The 13,789-nt window shown below is 40.8% G+C and overlaps 1 protein-coding gene across 2 annotated transcripts in view; it reads left to right on the top strand.

Moving 5' to 3' along the window:
- SEC24D (SEC24 homolog D, COPII component) overlaps positions 1–13,789 on the top strand; it is a 164,419-nt gene that overhangs the window by 125,580 nt on the left and 25,050 nt on the right. For both annotated transcript variants that reach the window (XM_077476816.1, XM_077476815.1), the window contains exons 12-15: positions 3,084–3,275; positions 5,814–5,907; positions 11,772–11,888; positions 13,154–13,324. In XM_077476816.1, coding sequence (XP_077332942.1) covers positions 3,084–3,275; positions 5,814–5,907; positions 11,772–11,888; positions 13,154–13,324 — 574 coding nt within the window. The remainder of the gene's footprint in view (positions 1–3,083; positions 3,276–5,813; positions 5,908–11,771; positions 11,889–13,153; positions 13,325–13,789) is intronic.

Below are 13,789 nucleotides of genomic sequence, written 5' to 3'. Positions count from 1 at the left end.
GGCGGTGCTTGGTTTTCGGGGCCCCGTACGCGGCTAGGCTCCCAAAAAGTCCCACATATGTGGTATCCCCGTACTCAGGAGAAGCAGCAGAATTTATTTTGGGGTGTCATTTCACATACGCCCATAGCATGTGTGAGCAATATATCATTTAGTGACAACTTTGTGTAAAAAAAAAAAAATATTTTTTTTTTTGTCATTATTCAATCGCTTGAGGCAAAAAAATAAAATATTCAATGGGCTCAACATGCCTCTTATCAATTTCCTTAGGGGGTCTACTTTCCAAAATGGGGTCATTTGGGGGGGTTTTGTACTGCCCTGCCATTTTAGCACCTCAAGAAATGAGATAGGCAGTCGTAAACTAAAAGTTGCGTAAATTCCAGAAAACGTACCTTAGTTTGTAGATGTGACAACTTTTGCGCAAACCAATAAATATACAATTATTGACTTTTTTTTTACCAAAGACATGTGGCTGAATACATTTTGGCCTAAATGTATGACTAAAATTGAGTTTATTGGATTTTTCTAATAACAAAAAGTAGAAAATATCATTTTTTTTCAAAATTTGCGGTCTTTTTACGTTTATATCGCAAAAATAAAAATCGCAGAGGCAATCAAATACCATCAAAAGAAAGCTCTATTTGTGGGAAGAAAAGGACGCAAATTTTGTTTGGGTACAACATTGCATGACCGCGCAATTACCAGTTAAAGCAGCGCAGTGCCAAAGTGTAAAAAGACCTCTGGTCATTTACCAGCAAAATGGTCCGGTCTGAAAGTGGTTAATGTACCCCCCCACTCCCACCCAACAGAATGTTTGGGTCTAGTTGTCATAGAAATAGAAGACACATTGGTTATTGTATGAATGTGCCTCACTGTATTTTGAATACAAAATAGAGATTGATTTACTAAAAAAAAAAAAATTCTTTGCAAGGGAAGTTGAATTATGCAAGGGAATTTGCACCAGAACTTAGTGAATGTGATAAAGTTTCACTTTCCAAATAATACCCAATAATGCACATGAAAAAACAACTAAAAAACAAAAACAGCTTTTTTGCATGCATATAACGGGATGATGGCAATCAGCAGAGCTTCACCTTATTCAGTAGGTTCTGGGTAAAATTCCCTTGCAAAGGGCAACTGGAAAATTGAACAGTCTATTTGCCTTTGCCAATGACAATTTATTATTGTCAGTGACCCTGCTCAGCACGGCTTTCTTACTAAAGCCATACTTAGGGCCTGTGTTGAAAGGCTTTGGGCTTGTGTTGACGGCAACAGTTTGATGCCAGTCTAAGATCATTCAAAATTTTACAGCTGTATATGACCTGCTGGTGACCTCCTTCTGACTTGTTTCAAATGGGTTTTGCATTCCCAGAGGCTTATATGGGAATGGAAAAGCCATTTGAAGTGAACAAAAGCCCATCAACAGGTCCTTCCTGAAATTGAAATACTAGGATACATTTATGAATATACCAAAACTACAATGCTACAATTTTCCCTCTCTAGAGCCCTGCTCTATTTTTATTCTAAATTTTGTTTGGTTGAGCTATGCTTTTATAATAATCATTTTTTTTTTCTACTTTTAACTATCTCTATTATTTAATGCACACATCTTTACACACATCTTGAGGCAGTTAATTTTTCTTAAAGCTGAATTCTGGGAAAATTAAAAGACCTCCCTTGCAGCAATGGAGCTGTTTCTGCATTGCAAGGGTTAATTGATTCTTTGTCTAGGGGACCAGGTTTTTACTTACTGGATCCTCCTCTCCTGCAGGCTCCCTTAATGCTGCAAGACAGCTGCTCACAGTCTCTTTACCCCTTTGCTCCAGGGTTTTATTTCCTTGATTTCATTAAAATGATTGCAAATGATCACTTTGTAAAACAACCCAGTTAGTTTGAAATTGAAATAAAAGATGCATATTTTTGCGTATAGACATTAAAAACACATTATAAATACCTTTTTTCCTTTTTAAAAAAAATAAGTGATCACATCCCCTCTATTCTCAGCTGCAAAAGAGCTGGGGGAGGAGAAGCAGCAGCTCACTGAGCTTCCCAGTGAAAGGCTGTGTAGGGGGTGGGGTGTGTCAGGACAAGACTGATCATTGGAGGAGAGCATACTAGTTCCCAGCACAGCTAGGGAACTGACTACGGTGAGCTCTCCTGCCTAGCATGGTCAGTTTTTAACAGGAAAGCAGAGGGACTGACAGGAGCTCCAAGGATTTCACATAAAGGAAGCAATGCAAAGAGAACAGGATACTTTTTCATACAAGTACATGGTACAGCAGGTGCATATCAGGAGTTTAAATTGCTGGGGTAACAAACACTTTAAGACTAGAGCCCTGCTTTGGAAGTGAGGACACCAAGAAAGTCCACTGTTTGAGTGTACGGGAGTGCTGTTTGCTGAGGGAATGGAGCATCAGGTAAGTAAAAGTGCTTTTACTGTCACCTAGACAAGCACTTAACCCTTGCATTGGGGCTAAATTCACACTTTTACTTTTTCCAGATTTAGGCTTTGACATCTATGTTCTGTTTTTGGTCCGTTTTCTAAAATTGTCTAAATCTTGGATTACATTTTTGATGAGACATCACAAGACTTACATAATATATAACTGATAAGCAATGACACTTCATTTAAGAATGAAATATATGTCTAAATTTTGACCTGCCAGACAGTATGTCCAGAAAAGACAGTAGGGGTTATTTACTAAAGGCAAATCCACTTTGCACTACAAGTGCAAAGTGCACTTGAAATTGCACTTGGAAGTGCAGTCGCTGTAAATCTGAGGGGTAGATCTGAAATGAGGGAAAGCTCTGCTGATTTTATTATCCAATCATGTGCAAGCTAAAATGCTGTTTTTTCTTTTCCTTGCATGTCTCCCTCTGATCCACAGCAATTGCACTTCCAAGTGCAATTTCAAGTGCACTTTGCACTTGTAGTGCAAAGTGGATTTGCATTTAGTAAATAACCCTCGTGTGATGTCAAGAAACCCTTTAATACCATATTTTTATTTTCATTCTTTTACTTTTTTACTTACGTTTTAATAATATTGATAAAACGAAGTAAAGGGTAATGTTTGTTTTTCTTGCAGAGAGGAAAATGCAGAGTCGTCAGCTATCCGGGTGGGATTTGTCACGTATGATAAGGTTCTGCATTTCTACAATGTGAACGCTAACCTAGCCCAGCCTCAAATGATGGTGGTGACAGACGTGGCAGAGGTCTTTCTGCCTCTGCTGGATGGATTTCTTGTCAATTTTAATGAATCCAGATCAGTCATAAACAAGTAATGTATTATTTTATTGTAAGCCACATAGTGGATTCATTTACTAGTATGAATGTGTATTATTATATGTAACCAAAGTTATTTTTAGCAAAGCCCTGTCAGTCTTTTCCTGTCAAGGAAACAGGTTTACTTTAAATTTCCAGAGCATGGAAAGCTGATGTCCGATGAGCAAAAGGACTTCTAAATAAAGAAGAACAGCATGTACTGACCTTTGTGATGAGCTGTCATCTACGTTGTTTAAAGCAACACTGACCACTATATCCCTGTACAGTGTACAGGGCGGTCTACTTTTAGAAATCCATGCAGCATTTTTCAACGTTGATAACTCTACCCAGTGCTGGCAGGGAATGCCAGATCCCCAGGATTTCATTGAGCAGCTGAGTAAGTTAGATCAGCATTTTTCAACCAGGGTGCCCTCAGGTTTCTGCAGAGGTGCCTTGGCAAAATCCCTAAAAATTGCCAACAAATTGTATACAAGTTAGTGGGTGGATGAAGCTTGCTTTTTAGTTACACAAAGCCACATTTTTTATTGTGCACCAATGCAACCTTCTAGCCGCTGGCATCCTAACAACCAATGGCATCATTGATTGATAAGGAGGACGTCGGGTTCCTGCACGGCATCTTTGTGTTGCCCCTCTCCTTCAGCATTGGGGTTACATTTGCTAAGAGGGAGAAGAGAAAAGCTGGAATACTAGTCAGTATCAGTGTGCAAAGGTGTAGCATATAAATAAATCACCGCTAATGCTGGGTGTCCTTTGTAAGTGGATGTTGCTGCATTATGTATGTATGGAATGGGGTGCCTCGAAATTGTGCAAATTTTTAAAGGGTGCCTTGAGTGAAAAAAGGTTGAAAAACACTGGGTTTGCCTGCCTCCAAGTTGGACCCTATTCAATAAGTGTTGCTGAGGTTTATTCATCAGTTGCCAAAGCTGGTTGTAGTTCATGTAACACCCCTCACTGAGCATTACTTTAGAAGTTTTTGTCTTTACAGCAATGCTAAGTTCTACACATACATACACATACAAATGTATACCCATTCTCAGGCACAATGTAATTTGCAATATTCGGTGTCCATTAGCAACAGATGATCATATATTAGTATGACTACAGCTTGTCAATAAGAAGATTTAAAATTCTTTTGGCCATACTTCTGTAGGTCGCAGGAGTACACTTAGTTCTGCACTCTTGTCACCCAAATTCAGCCGACCACAGGCTAAAGTCTGCAGTCATTGGACGTCATAGAGCCAGTCCAGGTTCTGGAGAGATCCTGACTTTGGGACTTAAGATAAGGAGGACTGCAGATCATTTAACAGGCCTTCAACATTCCATGTAAGAAGCTTTGGGGGGACCATGGAAAATGTAGTCTAGTCTACTGGAGTCAATGGAGTGTTGACAGCCCCAGAGCAGCCCCAACAGGGGCACAGACATAAGGCAGCAGATTCATGTAAGAAAATAAATGTGAGGTAAGTAGAAAAAACACTGTATAGGCAGTAATCAGTGAAGTATGTCAATGAATAACAGAACAAACACTCCCTCCCAGCTCCACACCCAAACACAGTGAGAGCATATTTCCCATAAAACAAAATAAAAAACAATAGAAAAAAAGTGCCACGGTAATAACAAGCAAGAATATCAACCCCTATCATGGAGTGATCCTAGGGGGGGGGCGGCCATTCGCTGAAGAGTGTTGTGGGTAGTAGGTCACTATACAATATACAATAGTGCTGCTCGGGTTGTGTACAGGAGAGGAAGTACTTGGTAAAAGGATTGCCCACAACAGCATGTACGGGGCGGGGGGGGGGGGGGGAGCAGGATATGGCAAGGACAGCGTCCATGGTGCAGGTGGTAACGGGAAACCATGCTGAAGTAAGGAGAAAACGTCCACCCAGGATTCGAGTGTTCGGAAAAGAAGGGAGAAATAACATTCATGACTTCAGGGACCATTGTTGGCAGAAAACATGCAGCAAGGCAATCAAAAAGGATTGCTCCCTCCAATCCCCAGTTCACTTAGCAGCACACGGTAAAACGGGGAGAATACATAAGCCAATAGGAATAATGGCAGTGGGAAGAAGCAGGGGTATTAAGCAGGGCGAGAAAGTACTCACAACAATCCCAGGTGTAGTTGGAAATCAAGCTGGGTCAGCATCGAGTGCTGCACATTGATCCAACCAGGCGATCAGTGATCAGGCGATCAGCAGTCTTTCATCGTTCAGTTCTGGGTCTTAGAGGTGGTAGGGGACAGATGCAGCATTCACCTAGGTGAGTATAAATGTTTGTTTTTTAATGCCCATACTTCTCTTTTAATTGCTTACTCATTATTGCTTATTTTCCTGATTATCAAAAAAACAGTAAGCATTTTAGGGGTCGGTCCATCAAAAACTAATATGAGTTTAGTTTTGAGTAGTTATAGTGAGTTGAAGTACCCACTGGCATCTTTATCTAGTAAGGGAGCTAGCATTTTCAGAATGAGATGTGTACTTATATAATGTTCTTTGAGTTCCTGGCCTTTATAATCACCAATCTTGTCCTGTCTTACCAGCTTGCTTGGACAGATCCCAGATATGTTTGCAGAGACAAATGAGAGTGAAACGGTCTTTGCTCCAGTTATCCAGGCTGGCACGGAGGCATTAAAGGTTAGACTGCATTTTCCATGTACAAATACACCTACAGGTTTTACTTGGCACATTTGTATAATGAATATAACCTAACTTTTTTCACTGATAAAAGATTTTACAATTTATTCTTAGATGATTTTAAAAGGATAATGTTATTGTCGTTTCTGAGCTGTAATGTATATTTTATTGTTTAAGTAAACACTTTTGAAAGATATTATCTTTGCATGCTTTATATATGTTGAAACTAAAACTGTAAGAATACCTTTAAAGTGGTGGGCCACCCTGAAAAAAAAAAAAATAAATAAAAAATTACAAAAAAATATAAAAAAAAAAAAAAATTTTAAAATTCTTTTTTTTTTACTTACCAGAAATGCCTGTTGCTAGGCACATAATCCTAATCTTCCTCTTCCTCCTCCGCGGAGATGTTCTTTCTTCCAGAACACAGCGCGTCCCATTCACAAAGCGCTGCGCGACTCGCGCATGCGCAGTAGGAAACGGGCAGTGAAGCCGTAAGGCTCCACTGCCTGTTTCCCTTAGAAGGAATGGCAGGTCGGAGGGACGGGTCGGCCTCGGGCGGCCGACATCGCGGGCGCCCTGGACAGGTAAGTGTGCTTATTAAGTCAGCAGCTGCAGTGTTTGCAGCTGCTGACTTTTATTTATTTATTTTTTTAAACGGCCCTCCTCTTTAAATGGCTGACTGCATTGCAGTGTTTTTTTCTTACAACTACTGTAGTGACATAACTGTCAGAATTATTTCAGTTGGGGAATGTCATATCATTTTTATAGTATTTAAAGCAGAAGTTCATTCAAACACTAACTATACTTAAATCTACTCTCACCTCCACTGTAGGCCTATTCTATCTACCCTTGTGAAAGGAAAGATCTGTATACTTATATAGCGGTACCCCTGAAGGGGCTGCTGGATACTGTGGTCCACCTGTCACCCTGCCCAGCATTCACTTCCCAGTCACTTTTGGGACAATAAACAGTCCGTATGTTTGTTTTGTATTTTTATTGAGGGATTTTTAATTTGGATAGGGCAAGGAAAATGGAAGCCCAGAATCAATAATGGAATCAATAAGATGATCAGTTGGAACCTCTATTTACACTTAGAGCTCCAGTCTCCTTCAGCACAACGCTTATTTGTAAACTGTCTCTCTCTCTCTCTCCTGTACAATACTTGGTTCCAGGCACAGCTAGAATGTGGTAGGCCCAACTCTGACTGTCAGGCCTTAGCAACTGCCATTTACAGGCAGGGACCGCGGGCCCCTTTAGTGTAGCAACAAATAGTGAAAGAAAAGTCCTTTAGTGCTAGCTGTCCTATGGTGTACTACTCTTCCCAGTCAGTCCTCTTCAGGCCCTGCCAGCCCTCCTGACTGTAGCTGCCGGACTTCACTGCCCATGACATCTCAGACTGCACACTGCCAGTCCACTCTGCCATGCCTCAACAGCTCTCTTAACTGTGCCTGTCATTCACCAGCCCTCCTGGCTGCACTCCGGTGGATTCCTCATAGAGACTTGCCCGGCAACACTAGCTCCCATTGTCTTTCTCAATTCCTCTCTGTGCCTCCTGTCCAAATCCTGCTTTGTTTCTCACGAAGGCCCTGATTTGCACCCGAACCTGTCAGGCCCGAGGTCACCCCCCCCCCCCCCCCCAGACTGGGGAGTGCTTTAAAGGCCCCGAAAACTTAGTGCTCCACCTCCAGCTTCTTCCACCTGAAAACTCCTCCCCAGCTGGGCTTATTCTAGGTATTTAAAGTGGAAGTAAACCCACTTTTTTAACTTTTACCTACAGGAAAGCCTATAATAAGGCTTACCTGTAGGTAAAAAAAATATCTCCTAAACCTGTACGGTTTAGGAGATATTCCCCTCGGTATGCGCCGCTGACTGCAGCGGCGCATGCGCACAAGGGGGTTCTCTCCGCGAAAATCCGGCAGCGCTCGTCCGGCCGGATTTAAATCTCCCGCGCGCATGCGCGGGAGTGACGATATCGCGGCTCCGGCCACTCACAGCGCCGGAGCCGCGATACCCGGAAGAGACGCCGAGGGAGCATGTCGGCTTCCTCGGCGTGGATCGGGCGAGATGTCGGGGCCTCGTTCTAAGGTAAGTATTTCATAATGAGCTAGTATGCGGTGCATACTAGCTCATTATGCCTTTTGCTTTGCAGGTTTTAAAAAAAAAAAAAAAAAAAAATGCGGGTTTACTACCGCTTTAAGGAGGCCTGACCCCTGCTAATCCAGATTGGGGATTGGTCAGGGCTACTTAGAACACCCCAGGCAGCTTCACTGCTTTTCCCCTCCTCTATTCTAGAATCCTCTAGAAGCCAGAGGAAAGTAACCGAGAAGTGATGCTGCATGTGAATCACCTGCTGCTACTCTAGGCCACTCCCAGCCCACACAGATCCTATTACAGCTAGACCTGAATAAATGTGCCTGTACTAACAAAAATCCTACTACTAGCACATGCCGAAAGTAGAGGGTGTTATACATACATACAAAAGAATATAATAAAGTTGCGCTACCTATAAAAAAAACAATGAAAAATAGCAGCCAGCATCAACAATGATAATAATTGTGCAAAAGTGAGAAAAGAAAAAATGCAGCGCTAAAAAAATAAGTCCACCTTAGAAGAACACTTCTTAGGGAAGAATATCCACTAAAGTGTACATGAGAAATAACTATATTGTGAATATATTGAAAATGTGTACAAAAATGCAAAAAGGGATGGAATTTCCTAAGACCTTATCACAGTCATAACATATATCAATGTAATAATGTCCATCCAGTAACGGTATGTAAAGTGATGATTTGGTCACGATGAGCTTCCCTATCACGAAATCTCCACATACCATATTTATTGGCGTATAAAGTGCGCTTTTTTCCCCTTAAAATCAGGGGGAAATCGTGAGTGCGTGTTGTACGCCGATCCCCCGTCGCTTGTCAGCTTCTCTGGGCTTTTCTGCCGTTCTGGGCGGCCTTCGGCTATTTTCGGCCGCACTCGCCCGTTCTCGACGGCTTTCGGAAAGCCGCCGAGAACGGCCGAGTGCGGCAGAAAATAGCCAAAAACCACTGAGAACATACACAGGACATCCGCTCTGTATCTCTGTGGCGCCATTTTTAAACAGCAAGCCGGCAAAGACACTGACAAGGCTGCAAATGACTGACAAGGCTGCAAATGACTGACAAGGCTGCAAATAACTGGCAAGGCTGCAATGCAAGGCTGCAAATAACACTGACAAGGCTGCATTAATGGGCATTTAAATGTAAGTTTTTTCCCTTAAACTTCCCTCCTAAAAGTTTTTTTCTTTAAAACTCCCTCCTAAACTTGGGGTGCGTGTTATACGGTGATAAATATGGTAGTTCATATAGGAGATAACAATACAATCAATATAGTCTCCTATGTGGGGAGAGGGAACACAATGTAATCCTCCTTAAAGGCACAGAAGGAGGATGTAACTTAACACTGGAAAACGGTAGGTATGCATCAAATAATAAAGAAGGTAATGGGTACACTTACCACCAGGTGTGGACCCACACATCATATGATGCTGGGTCAATCAGGCATGAAACAATCCCCCACTGTAAGTCTTGCAACCAGGATCGATATGGGTCAGATGTTGCATAACCACCACGATATCCAGGGAAATCCATATGGGACAGGTATCATCCAATCTCTAAAACTCAGTGGGTTACTTCATTCACCCGGCTGGTCCTCCTGCTCCATACCAGCCACAGAGAGCCTTCCTCCTCTCTGTTATACATACATACTATGAGGACACTTCAGTCCAGTCACATGATCAGGTCCCAGTGCTGGCCTTTGGTTGACATCACCACCTAGGCTCTACAGCTGTGGTCGGCGATCTCTCCTCTTCACTAAAGCCAGTGCTTGGACCCGATCATGTGACTGGACAAAAGTGCCCTCAACATAGGTGAGTATACAGATCTTTCCTTTTCAGGGTATATCAAATAGGCTTAGAATGGGGCTGGGAGTAAGTGTAAGTATAGTTACAATAGTGTTTGACTGAACTTCCACTCTAAGCTTGACATAAAAGTTAATTTGACTAAATCATCTTTGCAGTGTATGGTCTCATCATGTCTGAACCTAATTTGATTCTACACAGTGGGGTTTACTAAAGAAGCGTGCACTAACTTGTAGCAACCATCTCTAGCCTATCATAAAGAATCTGATATTTTACACGTTGCTCAGTCTGTCTGATACTGTTAAGTATTTGACAAAAACATCTAAAACATGTTAATTGCTCCCTCCTCCAGAGGAACAGTTATCTGACTTAGCTGATAGAATGGCAATGGACCTGAAAGGTTGGACCAAGCAAAGCACTGAAAAATACCTACAATATTTTGATATTTAAATTTTTTGCAGACATATTCCATTTGTAATGTCGTGTATCAAAATCTAATTTATTGACTAAATTGTAAAGTATTTGGCCACAGTATGAGTTCATGGCCACCGGCTCCACTAAATATTTGGAGATCTTCAGAAACACTTCTTGAATGCAAAGTTTTAGTATTCATAAAGGGTCATAACTGATAGTAATATGTGCAGGATATAACTATTTAATTTACGCATTAATAATTACAAAGCCTTAAACCAAGCTCCTTGGTTTCCTATGAATTCCTAATTTACAATAAAATAATTTCCACTTATAATCACAAAAATGTAAATGTATACTCATTTTTTGACCAAGTTGTGTGTCATGTGAGATTGTTGTATGCTTTTTCCCAATTGCAAAATTGTTATCTTACAACAATCTTTAGCTGCTATAGATGGCACAATGCTCTAATTGCCCGTATTATTTAAGAATGCAAAAATGTTTACATTCTTTCCTATCAAACCTTGTATTCTATTATGAAGCCCACATAAGCTTTGAAAAGACAGCTCTTGTTTAGAATGTGAAGCTAAGGGTATATACTCATAAAGGAGAACTTTAAAACAAATCTACGGGATACTAATAACCAGGCTCCCAACCCTCCCTCTACCCATCCTATTTTCAACCATTATAATTTTTTTTTGTTTTTTTAATCATAAAATGTCAGATTTTGGTACAAAACAAGTATTAAACTAGCCATTGTATCCTAAACTGAACTTCGATTTCATGCTCTGTCAAAGTAAAGTGGGAGGATAATCTGTGGATCTGTGTGGAATTATAGTTGTGATTTGGGGTGTTGGGGGGTCCTGTAGGCATCGTCATGAGTTTCTGTTTTCTCCACCCCCATAGCCTGTGAAAAGCTGGATAGACTTAGGCAGAGATGGGCGGAGCTAGGCAGTGACAGGCAGGAAGAGGCTGTCATTTTAATAGACAACCACAGTTATCACGATGATGAAATAACTTGCCACAAATAACACAGAGACTACATGGGGGCATCCAGGGGGCTGATCACAATGCAGAGTATACTAAAAGATAAGATGTAAGGTCCACTGCACAGGATATAATGATAGAAAAGCATTTGCAACAAACTGTACAGGTTTTTACATTGATGTTTTATGTAATTATTATCTCCACTTTTTTTATTTTACAAATAAACATTCTAGTTTTTCTGAAGAAAGTGCACAGCAATATTTTTCATTTTGAGGCTGTCACTCTTTAATGTTCTTGAGAATGGGAGAGACATCGGTAGTCCCAGTACTACAAGTTCAGCCGTTGGCAGGTGTTAAAACAAACTTCCAGTACTCCCTCTTGTCGCCCATGTGAACATACCACTCGGTACCAATACACTACTATATCACATTGCTGAATTTTTGGTAATTTTACAAAAAATTCTATTAGTGCATTACAGTAGTATAGGAGAAGGAGTTGTAGCCCTTACATCTTTAGTTTTGTCCATGATAATTTATTGAGAGCCATGCTTTCTTTGTAATGACAGGCAGCAGAATGTGCAGGCAAGCTGTTCATCTTCCATTCATCACTTCCCACTGCAGAAGCCCCAGGAAAACTCAAGAACAGGGATGACAGAAGACTGATTAACACAGAAAAGGAAAAGGTACGTACCAGGCTCTGAGTGCTTACAATGTTGTACTGTAACAATAGAATTCATGTCATTTTTTTTGCAGTTAAGTACTATACAATGTAATCACTATAGCGGGTTGATTTACTAAGGCAAACAGACGGTGCACTTTCCAAAGTGCAGTTGCACTCTGCAAGAGCAGTTCCTCCAGAGCTAAGTAAATGAGCAGAAGCGCTGCTGACTTCCATCATCCAATCATGTGCTAGGAAAAAAGTTTTTTGTTTTATTTTCCTTGCATTTACTAAGACCTGGAGCAACTGTACAGTATATTTGCCTTTAGTAAATCAACCCCAATGTGTCTCAAATAACCTGCTCTATATTTGTGTATATATGGCCCTTATATTTTTAGTTAAAACATTATGAAAAGAGTGCTACTCAATCTTTAGTTTTAAATGAGACTGCAGATATGATCCTTGTACTAGTATAAGGAAAATATGCCACTGAACATTATTATACTTTCATAGAAATGTTGTATGTTTGTATAGGTACATTAGGTTAATAAACTGAGAAGGTGTCTGCTGCTTATGCAGGAATGACTGCCAGCTGCAGCACTTTTGACCTACAACAGTCCGCAACTACTGATCTCCAGACAAATATTAAATAATTGGCACCCCAGCACTTAATTGTGAGTGTCTGCTTAGGCGCTTGATGTTTTCAAGTCATCTCCCCTTAATGTGTGAATCCTCTGGAATGGGTGGACAGGATTGAGGGAGGAAACTTGATGACATCAGGTGCCTTCACCTGGAAGACCTATATTTTGTTATTAGAAAATGTTGGGGATTTATATTATAGTTGTCTTTACAGTGTTTGATTATTTGCACAATGGGTTTGATTTATCAAAGGCAAACAGACTGTGCACTTTGCAGTTGCTCCAGAGCTTAGTAAATGAGACTTCACTTTTCAAAGAGTACCCAATCATGTGCAAGGAAAATAAAAAAACAGCATTTTTGCTTGAATGTGATTGGATCAAGGAAGTCAACAGTGCTTCTGTTCATTTACTAAGCTCTGGAGCAACTGCACTTGCAAACTGCACAGTCTGTTTTTCTTTTAGTAAATAAACACCCATATATTGCATTTTGTGGGACCACTTGAGGGTCAATGCATTGTTTACCTTTTTTATCTAGATTTCATCCTTTGTAATAGAAGAATGTGAAACTGTTCCTCCATGGGGAAATGCCAATATAATTTTTCATGCTGTGTACATAAAAGACCAAACATCAAAGATTGTATTTCTCTTTCAGAACCTCTTTCTACCCCAGTGCACTATATATGAAAATCTGGCAAAGGAATGTGTGGCCAGCGGGTGCTGTGTAGACCTTTTTCTGTTCCCCAACAACTACATTGATGTGGCATCCGTAGGCCTGGTGACAATGCTTACAGGAGGGACACTCTACAAGTATAACAATTTTCAGGTAAATCATTGCTTTCCTTTAACCCTCCTGGGAGTAATCCCAAGTGTGGCTTGGGGTTAAATTTCAGTACCATTAGCGGTAACCCCGGGCCACACTCGGGATTGCATTGCAGAATCCTGGTCCAGATAATTTACCTTGTCCCCTGCCGGATACTCCACCCAATGTACTGTGTGCCGGGCCTTGTTCCCTGCAAGCGTCGCAACGCAAATTCAAAAAGTACAAAATACATAACACACACAGCACACTGTAATCTTACAGATTACATTACTGTATCAAATCATTTCACCTCCCCTTTGTTCCTAGTGCTTTGTCCAGTGCCCTGCCTGCGCTTTTATATTGTATATATTGTTCTTGCTGCATGGAAACTTGAGATTGTCTATGGCAACCAAAAAGTGTCCCTTTATGTCAAAAGTGGTTTTAGACCAGCTAGAAAACAGTGATAGTAAACTAGAACATTTGCAGAAT

This window comes from Lithobates pipiens, unplaced genomic scaffold (assembly GCF_037356315.1).
Source record: "Lithobates pipiens isolate NorthernLeopardFrog02 unplaced genomic scaffold, aLitPip1_a1.2 Scaffold_13, whole genome shotgun sequence".
Lineage (NCBI taxonomy): Eukaryota > Metazoa > Chordata > Amphibia > Anura > Ranidae > Lithobates > Lithobates pipiens.
This window is presented reverse-complemented; position numbering and strand designations above follow the sequence as displayed.